Here is a 16,881-nt window from a genome sequence, read left to right on the forward strand (position 1 = left end):
TAGTGACCAAATTAATCAATAACGAGTTGCCATGGCAACACATCTATTCTCGCTGTGTACAAAATAATCGCATTTATTTATAAATTAGTGACCAAATTAATCAATAACGAGTTGCCATGGCAACACATCTATTCTCACTGTGTACAAAATAATCGCATTTATTTATAAATTAGTGACCAAATTAATCAATAACGAGTTGCCATGGCAACAAGGCAGATATATAAAAAACACGTATAAAACCTAACGGATTGCCTTATGCACCGCATAATAACGCGTTTATCGGCGCAAACAGGACACTAATTAATAAAACGGCGACCTCACAGTTGCTACTATGTACTTCCTAATATGCAAATCTATGAACAATTCAAGTAGGTCATTTGTCTCGTTTGTTTTTTGACGCAGCTTTCCCGTAAAACAAAAGAATAGAAAACTTAGCTATACTTGTAATTAGACCTGCTGACCTCTCTTAGATTATAGCAAAGAAAAAATTGTTTTCAATTTGTTTTTAGTATTCCTTAAGCTAGTTACAATAATACAATTACAGAATAAACAAGTGTAGTGTCGGTCTAGTGGCTTAAACTTGCGACTCTCATCCCTAAAGTCGTGCATTCGAATCACGGCACTTATGGAAATTTGCAGGTGCTCCTACTGTGAAGGCAAACATCGCGAGGAAACATGTCTCAAACCCAAATATCGTGTATCAGACAAGGTTATTTGTCTATAAAATAAAAAAAATATTAAAGGTATGAAAGCCATCTAAGGTCAAGACCTAAGTAAGGCTGTAGTGCCAGTAGATTATTATAATAGCCAAAAAGGAAATTAAGAAAAACCGTTATATAATAATTGAATAGAAAATGTAATTGTCTTTTGTTAAAATAGCTTTTACACATTTAGAAAAACACTTTTTGAACGGATTAAAGCTATGCTATTAAAACTTATAGTTATTTACATAGTTCTAAATTTTAAGTTTTCAGCTTTTCAGTGCTTTCAGTTCTTTTCAGTTATGCTGAAAAGCACGCGGCGGCGGTTTTAATAATAATACATAGCTTTAATCCGTTCAAAAAGTGTTTTTCTTAGAAAATATAAAACAATATACACAAAACTTAGTTTTACTATAATGTTTACTCTAATTGACAGTTATATATATTATATATATATATATATATATATATATATATATTATTGTAACAAAACAATATTGTTTTGTAAAGATAAAAACTGATCGAACAGCAACATTATTTATATTGATTACAAAACAAAATTCAGAAGGCCAATCCACTGAACTTTTGAACTCGGCACTTATAAACTATCGTAAATCTAAATGATTTTATACCCTATATAATAATCAGCATTCATACCGCATAGTTGTTAAATTAATCATTTTTATAAAGTTGTTTTTAGTGAAGTATTTCGCAATTCCATCATGCCTTGTCAAAAAATTCTAGTTAATTACATAACAATTAAAAAGCATGAATAATTACCACTGCGTACTTCCGCTGCAAATTCGTTCTGAGTGATTACCAACGGCTCTCGGTTTCTCATAGGCACAATTTGGTTAGTATATACATTTTTGATATTCAAAATTTTTATTCTAAATGTTTTTACGTAAGTCCCTATCCCAGCACGCATTGCTGTGTCAGTGTCTCGGGGTGGACTGCGGTACGCAATGGAGAGCTGGAGCGCTGAGGAGCGCCGGCTCGTAATAACAATTAGTTATGTAAAACATTAAATTAATGTAATTTTAGCAATTTTTTTTCTGAAATGGATTACTTGGCTTGCGATAAAATATATTGTGTAAATTTCAAAATCATGTTCTATATATATTTTCGTCATAAAATGAATTCAAAGTGTCAAAAATTGGCTATGTTTTGAGTTTTTTTCTATCGAGCGAAGTTATTTAAATCCTGTATCGATGTTTCAAAATGGATACATAAACTACTCGACTCCACCATATATTTTTTCCATTTGCCATACTTCAAGAAATGATGACAAAAAATGGAAAGAAACTGTAGGTACTTTTTTGGCTGATACGTGAAAATCATAAATATACTCACAATGATAAGTCTCTGAAGTGTGGCGACATACGAATTCTCGCTGTGTATAATAGCAGCTACCACGTGACGCCGTCGGAGCTGCACTGGTGTCAGGGAATCCGGAGGTGGACCCAGGGTAGGTGGCGGTGTCCGACCGCCGCGCAGTTCGCCCCCGCATGAGAACATATCCTCCTCGAGCTGGAATAGGAATTATTTTTTCGTGAGCTTGACATTTGGGAGTCTTATTAATGTCCCTAAGGGTAGAACTGCTTGTTCCGACAAGACACTTCCGTTTTGTCTTAAATATTGCCAACAGACAAAACATGCATATACTATAAATATAATCGAATTGATGTAGTCCAAAAGTCGAATAAAAATAACCGTTTACTAAAATAATACATAGTATGGAAGCAATAAGAGTAGGTCTGTATGAAGTGTTCATTAGTTATTTATTCATAAGTAATCTTAGACTTACTTTCTTACTTCATGATATATAAAAGAAAACACTTAACAATAGACAAAGCTAAATCAGACTACATTGATAAACAAAATATACGACTACCAATAAAGTCACAGCGTTTATTAAAATTTCCTCACATCTTCTACGGTAAGGTGTCCTATTCATAATTTATGTTATAGTTTATAAACAACAATATAACATATATCATTTACGGATTTATTAAATAATTAAAGAAAATTTTATTTTGATCAAAGACATATTTTGATATTGAATTTCGTGTCATTAATTGTAGAGATTTAGTTTTTCGTTATTATAACATTACAGTAATGAATGTCGACGCTTCGGTGGATGGAGAAACTTTGAGTGCGTTCCACCGAAATGTATCTATTTGTATATAATGCGATTACCTTCTTATAATTAAAAGATTTAATTACTTTTCGTGTGTACATAATATTTTAGTAGTAATTATTAAACGTGTTTGCGCGTTAAATACATGTAACGATGTACTCGTTACATGTATTTAACACGTATTTAAAAATAATTATATAAACGATTATAACAATTTTATAAATATAAAAAAAAATCAAAAACGTCCCACGCTTCGGTACCAGTACAGTGTTGTAATTTTAACAGTAATCTATATATTCCAAAAGATTTCGTAACGAAACAAATTCAAAACTTTTTTTGTCATTCTTGGCTTATACATTTATTGCTATAGGTGTGTATAAAAGCTTTCCGACGCTCGTCACACATTGGTACAAGAAAAATAAAATAAATTAAAATTGTTAGTTGATACAAACAGTACAGTTGGCCGTCACGTCAACAACTACTGGGTTTTTTTAACGATTTCAAAGACTCTTTAACACTAAGCATTTATTCCTAGTATTTGTATGTAAAAGGAAAATAAATATTATCAACCGACCCCAAGACAACAATCAGCGAAAATGGAGGACACCGTGAGCCATTTCTGCAAAGACCCGTCATCTTTTAGTTGATATCAACTCCGGGTAAAAATAAATACAGATAACACAACTTTCTCTACAGCTGTCATACTTTTTGACATTCAACACCTTTTGTCTTCAGTCACCGTGACCACGCACGCTGTAAAGCACGCGAAAAATTAAAATTATGTAAAATAATTATAAGTTTACATTGCTTCAATCCGGAAAAAAAGTGTTTTCTTTAAATGTGTAAAAGCTATGTCAACAAAAGACAATACTAATACCAACCGACTTAATTACCAATAATGCCCAAACAGAAAAGTCGAACATCTAAATTGACAACACATAAAAACATACAGCTACAAAAATTACTTACAATAGTTTTAAACACAATATAAAATTGATACATGTATAAAATATTCACTAATCACAATTAAACTGAATATTGTCACCGAATTCCCATTGAGACATCACTAAATTATAGCCATGCGTCGTACGTAAAATTGCGGACCACAATGACAATGGAATCTAGTTTCCCTATAAATCGTAACCGCATGAATAATTGTTGACTAATTCTCTTGTGTGGCTGAATGTTTTTATCAATATATTGTCTTAACACACATAGTCCTATTTTTCATTCACAATTTTAAATGTAAAAACAACCTCTTTCTAAATCGAGGAGGGTATCGTTCAATTACGTAAGATTTACCCATGTTGTTGGATGTTGAGACCAATAATTGTCTTTATTTGGTCTGACCAAAGGGTACTCGATCACCTCCGATTTCTCCAGCCATCACTCCTCCTTAACATTACCAACATGCCGAGTCTATTTGAGTCTCTCCTGATGGCGAAAGTAGCTAAGCACGCAAATATTTAACTCGTAATATATCAATATAATTGTTTTATCATGCGGCAGACTTTGTACTTGTAGTGCATGCATAAACCAACGGTCATATAAATCCTGCATGCTTTATTTCTAAGTAAGAACAATTCAACACATAGCATTAAGCATGACATGTGTATGTCAAAATCTAATACAGCCAATATACCGGTTATATTGACCAAAATCTTAAGAACTTAATAACAACGTCATCGGTTGTTACTACTATTAGTTTTTACGACCAAATATGAGTTTCCCTTCGATGTCGTTGTAGCAGATTTTGACAGTAGGTTTTTGACATATAACCCATATGTCAAAGTTCGGAAACCGCCATGTCTGGGGATGCTTGTATTATGTACTCTCCTTTTCCTATCCACGATGGAAGGCTTGTGACCAGTTACCACAGGGATTCCAGCCTCTTACAAATAAAGTTCTGTATAATTTAATTAGAAACACAATACAAATACAAACGCTTATCTGCTACATTTAATGGTCCAGTGATAGGCTCTCTCACTCTTACAACTGATTACTAACATTGATGAAAATATTGATATATGTTACAATAATATTTTTATTTAACTTGATTTTGTCTACACGAGGTTGGATTTTTTTATTTAGTTGTAGTTATTATTTGTATTTTCTTGCTTATGTTCTAATATAATTTATGTGTGTGTGTAAAATATGTGATATCATTGATTCATACAACGTGTAGAACTTTTAAATAAATAACCAAGTTGTGCTTGTTATAAGATTTTAGAATAGATTGAATGCACAATCGTTGAAAGATTACATCTCGGCCTTGAGAATAATTATAATTGCAAACAAGACAAGAGCATGTTAACCGTAAAATCTATACTTCGATAATATTTTTCTCAATGTTGGCACGAGGTAACTAATGCATATAAACCGGTCGTAACCGTGCCTGACGTCATTCGGTATTATGAAATACCACAATCGCAGTCAGACTTGAAGTCGGAGGAATTAAACATGCTGCCATCATAATATAAACAACGAAAATTGGAAGAAAACTGCTCAAGATAGAGGAGATATGAAGCCAATTTGAGGAGGCCTCTATCTTTAATAGATACTTGGAAAAATATTTAGTTATTTCTGTATATTAAATGTTTTTGTTTTGTAATGATGGATTAATGTTTCATGGAATTTATGAGGCTTAATTATAATTATAAAAATGCGTATTTGTAATTTAGAAACATTTACATTTAAACACATTTCCATTTCAATCCTCTTCTAGTATCAGATTATAAGCGTCTAAAAGTCTGCAACTAGCGACTCAAAACCCCCAACGTACATGACGCCATTACCATTAGTAAGTATCAAACAGTTGTATGAATATTTGTTATCAAACACATCTCCCTAGTGACTTACGTCAAACAGCATCGAATACTGTGCCTTGTCATGAAGAATTCTAACACAAAACATAGTTCACTCTTTACCACATGCACGTTACACATGACAACTAAAAATATACTGATGTAAAAATTACAATTGTGTACATGTAGCGTGGAAGTGGACACTACACAGACTCGTCACGGCATCTTATTGACTGCGATCATTCAATGAATCATACTATTTTAATTGAAAAGACGTACGAGTCTCAAATGCCAACGACCGTAGGGTTTTACGAATGTTAATAAAATAAGGTGAATCTGTTTTAAATTCAATGCAAAATGTTATGCTATATGCACAACAGTTACCAACCTTTATTGAGATATACCGTTTAAACGCGCTTTGGGACGGAGGTTTTAGCCATCGAAATCTCGCTTTAAGTTAGACTAGATCGTAATTTTAAATTGTGTATTAGTTAAGCGACAATTTATGATAAGATGTGTAATGGAATTGAAGATTTTTAGGTGGCTGATCTGATGTTAAATTATATCACCGCCCATGAACACTCACATTACCAGAAGGCTTGCAAGTGGCGGCCTTTTAAGGTACGGTCTCTTCTTGAAGGAATTGGCTTGGAAAGACTTCAATGCGCAGCTGGTTCCACCAGCGTTAAAGTGTCATTTGTTTTACGCAAGGTTTACACGACGATCTACTCGCCTTTTTTTTATAAATAATCTCTGTAGAATTTAACATTATGATAAAGCTCAACTTGAGACTAATATATAATTAAATAACCTTATTTACATACAAGGATATGTAACATAATACTACTTACACTCTGTTCTTGTATACTATTTTTACCACTAACCATTTACAATTAACAAGTCAACAGTTAAAAACAAATAGTCAATATTTTACGACGACTATTCGACAATTTCGATTGGTATAATAATTTAAAATGTAGCTCCTCCTAACTAAGTCCTCCGTAAAAAATCACAAATTTTTTAGCCTTTACATGTAATCTAATAAGATTAACAATCCCATTACTAACAGTACCGGCATGAACTTCGCACATATAAATCTATTCGAAGAATGCTGATCTTGTCTTATTAGACCCTGTTACCGTCATGCATGAACCGGCTTCGCGATTCTGTGCAATGTTATGAATTTTTATCTGATGATGCATTCGGACCATTTTCTACCTGTTACTGCATATATAAATATATTATATATCACCTTTGTGGCTTTGTGCGTAAATGAACGAATTAAGGTCTAAGGTTCAAATCATTTATTTCAGTTAGGCCTATTTAAAAGCACTTTTGGAAGTCAAAATTAAAACATAAAAAAATACTAGTTGCCTTAGTTACCATTGCCAAAAGTATTTTTTTTTTTATATAACTGGGGGCAAACGGGCAGGAGGCTCACCTGATGTTAAGTGATACCGCCGCCCTTGGACAGTTCGAAGAAACTTGTTAAAAAGAAAATTTCATATTTAGTGTTTTTGCCTGATGCGTTTCTAGCACAAGCTTTGGTATGCAAGTTTAACTGTGGGATGTACCGGCCCAGTTAAATTTAGAGGCGCAGTGTTCCTATACAATTTTGAAGAGTATTGCTCCACAGCCCTTTATATTGGCTTCATACATTTAACATTTATCGTTCAAAATGTTACCCTACAGATATTATATTGTAATTATATCCATTAATGTTCAAGTCAAATCATTTATTTCAATTAGGCCTATTAAAAAGACACTTTTGAATGTAAAAATTACAAGTTAAAAATATTTCCCAAAGGTTTGATATGGAGAAGAATGAGCAAAAAACTCCATACTTTTAAAATAGTTTTTACAATATTATGTATACATTGCTTTGATATGAGAATACCATGTAGGTCGGTACTTAGATTTAAAAAAAATCTATTGTTATATGCAGCATATAATTAAATTATTATGTACATACATTATGCTTAGATATTTACAACGGCATACACTATTTAAGATGGATAAAAAAATACCAGTGCCTTTTAGGTCTGTGTCTCCGATTTGTGTCTGTTTCGCGATGATTTGTTTTTTTAAATAGGCAAGTAGGTAGGCCTTCTGTGCCTGACACGCACCGTCTACTTAAGGCACGCCGGCTTTCTCACGATGTTTTCCTTCATCTTTGTATGTGTATGTTATGATGTGATATTTGTATGATTTTATCGGGAGATGAAGCTTAAAGCCAGGAATTGGCGGGAAGTAACACAAGGACAGGGAGGTAACGCTGGAAGATTCTCATTTCCGAGGCTAACTCAATTTTTGGGTCGCAAAGCCGGCGGAGTGAATGAGCAATCAGAGATGTACCTAGGCTAAACGGCTTAATGTAGAAAGTTGCCAATACTTTTTTTTGTTTTTCCAAGTAATCTCCGTTCCTCTCTACACATCGCCACATTCGATGGAACCACTGAGAAAAGCAGTGGGCCCAAGTGGGCCCAATTGACCAATGAATGCAATGCAGTATACCAAAGAGTTTTAAAATTTAAATTCAAAAAAGTTTTCATCAGCAATGTTTCTAACTGGCCAGATTTGTTGTTTTTCGAAGTAATATCCGTTCCTCTCTACACATCGTCACATTCGATGGAACCACTGAGAAAAGCAGTGGGCCCAAGTGGGCCAAATGACAAATGAATGCAATGCAGTATACATTAGGTTACCAAAGAGTTCTAAAATTTAAATTCAAAAAAGTTTTCATCACCAATGTTTCTAACTGGCCAGATTTGTTGTTTTTCGAAGTAATCTCCGTTCCTCTCGATGACGATGTGTACGTCACATTCGATGGAACCACTGAGAAAAGCAGTGTGCCCATTCTTCCTTAGGTTAACAAGAGTTTTAGATTTGCCGCCAATACACAAAAACAAATGACAAATGAATGCAATGCAGTATATACATTAGGTTACCAAAGAGTTCTAAAATTTAAATTCAAAAAAATTTTCATCAGCAATATTTCCACATTTTCTTCACCATATGATGTAAAAATTTGAACATGTCAGTTGCCACATTTTCTTCACAATATGATGTAAAAATTTGTACAAAACTGGGGTTCAAACTTGCGACCTCATGGTTTTGAAACGTTAAATTCCAGAAATTCCTATAGAATAAACAACTTATTCCCGGGTTTCTATAAAAAGATTTCACACCTGTCTTTATAAATAGCCACGAACTGCTTCCAATAATAAGAATGAAGTCCAGAATGGTTCACGTTGGTTATTTACAACCAAGCAAATTGTGTAAAAAATGACATACAGCAAATAATGAGATATAAAGAAAATATTATTATACGTTTTTGCGCTCTGGTATTGCTAGTACATTTGGTTCATTTTTTTTAAATATATATTATAGCTAGACTACTAATATAATATTTAGGAGAATAATGTAACTAACACAATAATAAGCACATGGACTTATGATTGTCTGCTTGGATAAATAAATTATTATTATTAGGTTACTATAAAGATGATGGATTCGATTAATAATTTTCAATCTTTTTAAAGTAGTGCCTTAGCCAGCTTAAAAGCTTACATAGCATTTCCTCACAATACATCAACAAATATTTAATTTTCTTTAAATAATGAAAAACATACCTCTGGCAACTTGGGCATTTTATCTGTCTCATGTGTGTGCATATCATATTGGTGTGTAGAACCCCGTCGTACGCTGAACCATCGCGCCAGCCGCCCTCCGCCTTCGTCGTCCGGGGCGGGCGTGGGCGGCGAAGGCGCGCTGCTTCCACTGCGCCATCGCTCGCACAACTCACGAGCGCGGCTCAGCGTATTCCGAAGCTGTCCAGTGCTTCTGTAACCACGGAGTGCAAATTAAATAAATATATTATGTACTCCATAAAACATATAAATAAGGAGCTGTACTCTTACAAGCATCCCGTAGAACAAAAAACTTAGCCATCAACGCAGAGAGTTTATTATCGGTCATGCGTTTTACGCCTATAATTTGAAATATAATTTTAAAACTTCGAAATATTTCTCCAAATAGGTAACACTTTAAGCCCTGTCTTCTGCTGCAAAAAACAGGAACTACACCAACCCCGGGAACCAACACAGGCTAATCGTGAACCTCAGAATTCGGCTAGGGGAAGGCATGAGTATCAACAAATCTCAAAACGTTACTCTATTGTATGAGCCAAGGCTGTACATTTTGATCATCTTTTCTTCTTAATTTTATAAGCGTGGCTATTTCCTAAATCTATATATAACCTTATAGTGTGGTAAGCGTCTGAGTTACGCCCCGAGAGTATAGCCAGACGTAGACATTCTCTGCAACTATTACTTTGCATTTATTCGTTTCATAACAATTAACCTTTTTTCCCTTATATTCTATTGTTGTACGCGAGTGCTTAATATTGGCAGTAAAACTAGAATCCTCCCATGGCCCAGGAACCGTATACTATAGCAACTTAAATGGGTCGTATAAATCTAGAGAGTGCTCTGGATGGAAACCCTCCACTCTCTATTTCATATGTAACATAACTATCCATGTTTAACCGTAACGACCTTGATTGAAAGTGGAAAAGAAAATGCGAAAATCTCAAAAGGAATAATGGATCCGCCTATGAAAGCTTCAAACATCAAATGAAGCGAAGCAAACGAATTATGCTTCATTATGTATCATTATGGATAGGATATGGACAATTAATGCGGAAGAAAATCAATTCAGCTTGGAAATCAAAATAAATTATAGCGGTACGACTGAAGAAACTGGATTGTTAGACTTTCTTGTTCTTCATCTAAACCTGGGATTGTGAATATTGCTCTAAAACTAGAAAAGTCTATTCCAAGTCGATTCAAAATGTAGAAGAGTTTAGACAGAGAATAGCGGAAGCAGTAGAATTTGTGAATAATGGACGATTTGCCCGCTTCATTTCACGAACTTTTTTAAGGAGATGTCGAGCCTGTATTGCAGCTGAAGGACGGCAATTTGAACATCTTTTATAAAAAAAGTAATAAATCTAATCATAAAAAAGAAACTGTCTATTTTACTCATTTGCGTCACACCACACTGTGGTCATTAGGAACGTTTTGGGTGCGCTAGAATCATTTGTTGTAATTTCAAAGATATTGTTAAAAACAGACTTTGTTTAACAAAAAAAAAATCTAAGAAATAATGGACTCAGTGTTATACCACTGTAGAATCCTTGGTAACTGCACTAACTTTTAAAGCTACTTGCCAAACTGGAGTGATACATTTTTTTTTCAGGACGATCAGTTGAAGTAGTGCGAAAATTAATTTTGAAAACTTGGTACGGTATAAAATGACATTTTTCTAAAAGTTGGAGTGATCAGCACAGAGTTTAGGATCATAAAACACTATTCGGGATGACGTAAGAGAAAAAAAATTGGCAAAAAGTAAATATTTGTAACAACAGGAATGAAAAAACTGTCACATGGTGTGCATTTTCTGGAATAAAAGGAAAATTTCCATAACTTCGAAAATACATGACTTATTTTATTTTATTTTATTTTTTTAATTTTTCTGATAACTGGTGTGGTATTACCTATGAGAAAATTTCGACTTGACGTCCACTTTTGGGACACCCTGTATAAAATTCTCGTGTCACAATGTTCGTTCCCATACTCCTCTGAGACGTCTCGACCGATGATTATGATTTTTTTATGCATATTCAGTAAGTCTGAGAATCGGCTACTATCTATCTTACAAACCCCTAAGTGATAAGGGGTGACCACACCAAAAAAAAAGTTTTATTTTTTAGATTTTTTTTTCTTTTCATTGTTTTATAATACATCATACAAAAATACATACAACCCTTAATTGTCACCACACTGCGATCAACCCCTATTTTTTATTATAGTAGATTTTAATTGAACTAAAAAAAATGTTCCCTGGAAATAATATATAAGACGTTTTCCGGGACAGCTAATGTTATATAAATCTTAAGAGGGGTGAATGTTACTACGTAAAAATATATAAATCCCTATAACGGAGTGGAAACTTGCGAGCCTTCTTGCAATATGAGTGTACCTGGGCGGCGGTATCACTTAACATCAGCTGAGCCTCCTATTACATTAAAAAAAACTTGGAACTAAGCTGATAATATTTTTTAAATCTTACTAAAGCTTCGAGGTAACTTTTTTGATACCGCCGCCCAAGGACACTCAATGCCCATAGTGCTCGAGTGTTGCCACTTTTAAGAATTGGTACGCTTTTTTCTTCTCTCCTCGGGACTCTAAGGACAGCTGGACTATAAACTTTTACCCATACTATTATGAAGAGGTAAAGTTCTTGAGTGTGATGCGTAGAGTAAACTGATTTTGAAAATTCTTAAGAATTAACCAAAGCCAATAAACGAAAGGACTTTAGTAATAATATTTGCAAAGTCGAAAAAAGTTTTCTTCGACCGACTCACGAATGCTGCCTTTTCAGACTTTTTTACAGAACAGGGGTAGGACGGGCAGGCTAACCTGATGTTAAGCAATACCCCCGCCTATAGACATAGTACCAGAGGGATCGCGAGTGTGTTGCCGGTCTTTTCCCCGAGATATGTTTGAGTTCTGAAAAGCTATTGTCTTTTGTTAAAATAGCGTTTACTTTTAGCTTTTAGCTTTTATTATTAAAACTTATAATTATTTACATAATTCTAAATTTTAAATTTTTTCCGACGTTTCGCGTGCCTGGTCACGGTGACTGAAGACAAAAGGTGTTGAATGTCAAAAGTATCACAGCTGCAGAGAAAGTTGTTTTATCTGTATTTATAGATTTAATCCGTTCAAAAAGTGTTTTTCTTCTGAAAAGCTGTCAGCTTGAAGCGCTGACCCTACAAAGTCAATGAGAGCATGTAACTTTTGTATTATATACATATATAATAAAAAAAACAAGTATTATTATTGCTCGGAATTTATTTCGGTTCTAACTAATATCTAAAAAGGTTCAAAGGATTGTATATTAAAAACTATTTTAAGAACTACATTCGTATACAAGAACTAACTGAACAGATTAATGAGCTTACAACACTATAACGTTATATCTAATTGTATTTATTATTATTACTGCTGTATATTAAGAATATTGTAAACGTATGTTGTAAATAAATCAATTATAAACAATATTTATTCTGACTTCAGGTGTGAAGTGATTTCAAACAATGTGATCACTCCGCACTTACCAAGGACGTATTAGCTAATATTTGACAAAAGACAATCAAACAAAATTACACAAAACAAAGACGACACAAACAGTTGTCTATGAATATATTCGGTGCCGGCGATATACAATTGTATGCAATATGAGTAATGTTCTACTATATTTCAGAATTCATTCTTGTCATTTGATCAAATCGTAGAGACATTACAGATGGATTACATCATCCAAGGTTATATTGCTAGCTGCGTGAAACGAGACTGGAATAAGAATTACGTATTATAACGATATATATTCCTTATAGTTCCTAGAAATTTTAGCGGTTTTATGTGTGTGTGTGTGTGGTGTGCATTTATAAACCTATGTGAAAAGTATATTGATAGAAATTTTTATTAACGTATATTAGTTTATAAGGTGACCAGGAATTCTCGTCTACGCTCTCGATTTGGGATTATTTCACGTTAGAGTTTACTTAAATAAATATACTGTACTCAGATAATTTTATTTTAATAAATTAAATGAAAAGATAAATTTTAGTATTGTCTTTGGTTAACATAGCTTTTACACATTGAAAGAAAACAATTTTTTTACCGGATAATAATAGAAATAGCTTTAAGCCAGATAAATTATAAATAATTCAGCCGTTCTCCTAGTTAATTCACAAAAATCCCTGAAAATCTGTATATATATATATATTTCGCTTCATTATACATTTCCTTTTTTCGTACTAGCAAACTGTGCAATCGAATCCCAGTGGGGGGTATTTTTATTGTTTAAAAACCCGTCCTCCCTCATGCCGGAAACGTTCCCACTACAATGGGTGTCCATGGGCTGCGGTGACTGACCTTTTGGGTGTCCCGTTTGCCCATCAAATTCTGCCTGTGTCAAATCTCATTCAATCTCCGTATATACATAAATACATTTGAACAGATTTTATCTATTATCACGATTTGAACGGTCAAATTATACATCGTATTGCAATCAAATCAATAATAAAACTATCTAGATACAAATACTTGTAAAGGTTCCCAGAACCATTATCAAAGTTAACACAAATGTTAATTGGAGGCAGGTTAATAAATTCTATGTCGCAAGTTTCGTGAAACCTTGAGAAAACAGTTACTGTTGAGTGGTGTGAATCGCCCACGCTCTATTGGTATGTCACACGAAATACCAAATACCAACTTCAAATCGAACATAAATTATCTAAAATTATTACCATGTTTCACGTATATACCAATACCTTTTATTTATTTATTTACACAACGATATAAACAAATAAATTGAACATAATTAAATCAAAAGGAGGGCAACTGGCGGCCTCTCGCTTACGAGCGATCTCTTCCAGGCAACCACTGTGAGTAAAGAAAAAATAAAAATGTATTAAATTACATAAGACAGGCAAGTAGTGCAAAAATACATGTTATACACATTTATTAAGACGATACATTAAAAATAGAAAGTAAAAAAAAAGACACATAAATCACGATAATTTAAGATAAGTCTCACGTCTGTCACTTTTAGTTCTGGGCCTCAGATTTCTGTATCTGTGGTCATTTCTAATAGGCAAGTGGGTGATCAACAACTTTCTGAGCTAGACACAGGCCATCGACTTTTTGGTTTTAAGGGTTAGCTCACGATGTTTTCCCTCACCATAGCGAGTGTTAAATACGCACATAATCAGAAAGTTCACTACGATCCCAAGGATGGGAGTCCCACAATGAAGCCACCACACCAACACGGATTTAATACTAGTTAAAAATGTTAATATTCCCAATATTAAATATGCTGATTTTGGTCACCACATGAAACTGAAGCGTATATTAATAAATCACTATATGTATAGTTGGAAATCTGATAATACAACAAAAAAGCCCTAGGCGTTGCCATCCGTAACATTAACCAACCGTTTCACTCCCTCATATATCTCTTTTCACCACAGCGTAATAACAGTTTGAGAGAATAAGACGAAAAGGAAAAATTCATCAACCGGACCGGACCGGATCATAACCGCGAACTGCGAAAAGAGTGCACGACTGTAGAGTAATAATAAAACTCGAAATAGCCATCAGATGACGCGACGCAAATGTGAATGGATAATCCAGGTCATACACTGGAAAAGAAAAAAGAGCCGGAAGGACTTGGAGCTAGGTGAAATACGAGGCGATACCGACCAGGATGGACACGCTGAGGACGCAACGCTGGGGTAGATTGCGTCCTCAGTGTGTATCTGGTGTTATAGGACCTTAAGTATAAGAGTTATAAATAATACGATAAATTTGAAGGGTTTTGTAGCGGAAAGAGAAAAATTGGTGTGGAAAATATCTCTATCTAGAACTTATTAGTAACTGAAGTAAACAAAACTGTCTATGAGTCTTACTGTCTATGAACGCATCTCTTTATTTAAACTGTGTCACCTATAACCACTCCTGATAACAGACAGTACTAAACAACAGGCAGTAACGTAACAATTGATAAACAAACATATCTCATAAATCCTGCGATTATTCAAAAATTGTGGCAATCCTCAATTTCGGTAGGTCCTGATAGTCGCTCAAATTGCTCGGTTTGAGATTTACTTTTGAAGTTTCAAATACGCACACCATTGATGATGAACACAACTGAGATACCTTCTAGCTTCATAAGGATAAAATTTCACTAGTATTAACTATATATTTCATATAAAATTACGGAAATAATATTTTAGACGTTTATTTAAGAAGGAGAACGTAGTGACATGAATACCAAAGAGAATGATTAGATGGTTTGATGTAGAACGGATAAATTAGAAGCGTCTTACAGAGGGATACACAAGGCAACCGTGGATGGTGAAGTCAGGACGGGTAGGGCTTTTTTATACCTGGAACAAATCCAGGGACAGGTCAAAACCGACAAAAGTATGAAACGAGAGAGGTATGACTGGCAGTAAGTAGAGATCGAAGGCCTATGCCTTCGGGGAAAAGGCGTGTATTGTAGATTTAATATTCCAGTAATTAATTTATAAACGTTAAACTCAACATAATATGTCTATGCACCATTACAAAACTCCCTAAAATCTTTAAGAATTTCAGACAATCTTTAGAAATTTCTACCGTTAAATTACTATTATCCGTTTCAACACGAGGGCCAAACATTTGTTTATCATACATTGGCATTATTATTATTATTATAGTTCATTCGGTCAACTTTACCATCTGTTACAACACAGATGTAATTCATTAGTCATAACGAAATCGGAATTTGGGAATGAAATGTTCAATCTAAATCACGCCTACATATTAAAATCTTATTAGCTTTTACAAATATTTAGAAAGGCACTCTGTATAGCTGATAGCCCGCGTGCTTTGGTTTATAAGGGACAATTTCGTGTGTACTAGCACTAGGAATTTAGTACTAAACCTGCAATGTTAAATTTTAGGTTGACATTTCAACATCAGACTCATACCGGTCTCAAAGACAAGACTGACGAAAATACTATTAATTTGTTAAAAATATACATTTATGTACTAGTTATTTAGCAAGTTTCATTAATTCTAAATATTTTGTTTGGATAATATTTGTTTTGTTTAATGTTTGTATTGTCTCTTCGTGTACGTAATGTTTGCCTTTAACTGCTTGTCATATTAAAAATTGTTACCAACGTTGGCAAGCTTATATCAATAAAAAGAGTTAACAACTATACGTACAACTATTATAGGTAAAACAAAGATTTTTTGAACAAATACATCATGTAGTTATAGTTGAATGTCGAAACGCGTCATCGTTTGAGTTTCGTTATACACATTAATAAAATTATTAAATATATTATAATACACGTTAAAACGTACGTATCAATAAGAACCTTTAACTGAAATATGATAGCCTTTATGATATTATTTTATCGTATAATTAAATATGATACTGCGATCTGGCCTCAACTTTCGACTTTTAAACTATATATATTTAAAATGCTTCACCAATAACACCGAATTCAGAGTATACATGAAATTCAAAGTTTCAACCTCGGAACCTATGTACAAACAAGATGACCGATATTTATGTTCTCTAGTATTTTAATTATAATTACAATTAATTTAAA

At 33.7% G+C, this 16,881-nt stretch overlaps 1 protein-coding gene across 4 annotated transcripts in view; it reads right to left on the bottom strand.

Moving 5' to 3' along the window:
• Positions 1 to 16,881, bottom strand: part of LOC123709382 (rho guanine nucleotide exchange factor 10-like protein) — a 57,708-nt gene that overhangs the window by 15,938 nt on the left and 24,889 nt on the right. For 3 of the 4 annotated variants that reach the window (XM_045660681.1, XM_045660679.1, XM_045660680.1), the window contains 2 exons: positions 9,278 to 9,488; positions 2,055 to 2,231 (listed from right to left, as the gene is read on the bottom strand). In XM_045660681.1, the coding sequence (XP_045516637.1) occupies positions 2,055 to 2,231; positions 9,278 to 9,488 (388 nt within the window). Of the gene's footprint in view, positions 1 to 2,054; positions 2,232 to 5,700; positions 5,851 to 9,277; positions 9,489 to 16,881 lie in introns of those variants that run through there. The other variant, XM_045660682.1, reaches the window with a different exon arrangement.

Source organism: Pieris brassicae, chromosome 5, assembly GCF_905147105.1.
Source record: "Pieris brassicae chromosome 5, ilPieBrab1.1, whole genome shotgun sequence".
In the NCBI taxonomy this organism is placed as follows: Eukaryota; Metazoa; Arthropoda; class Insecta; order Lepidoptera; family Pieridae; genus Pieris; species Pieris brassicae.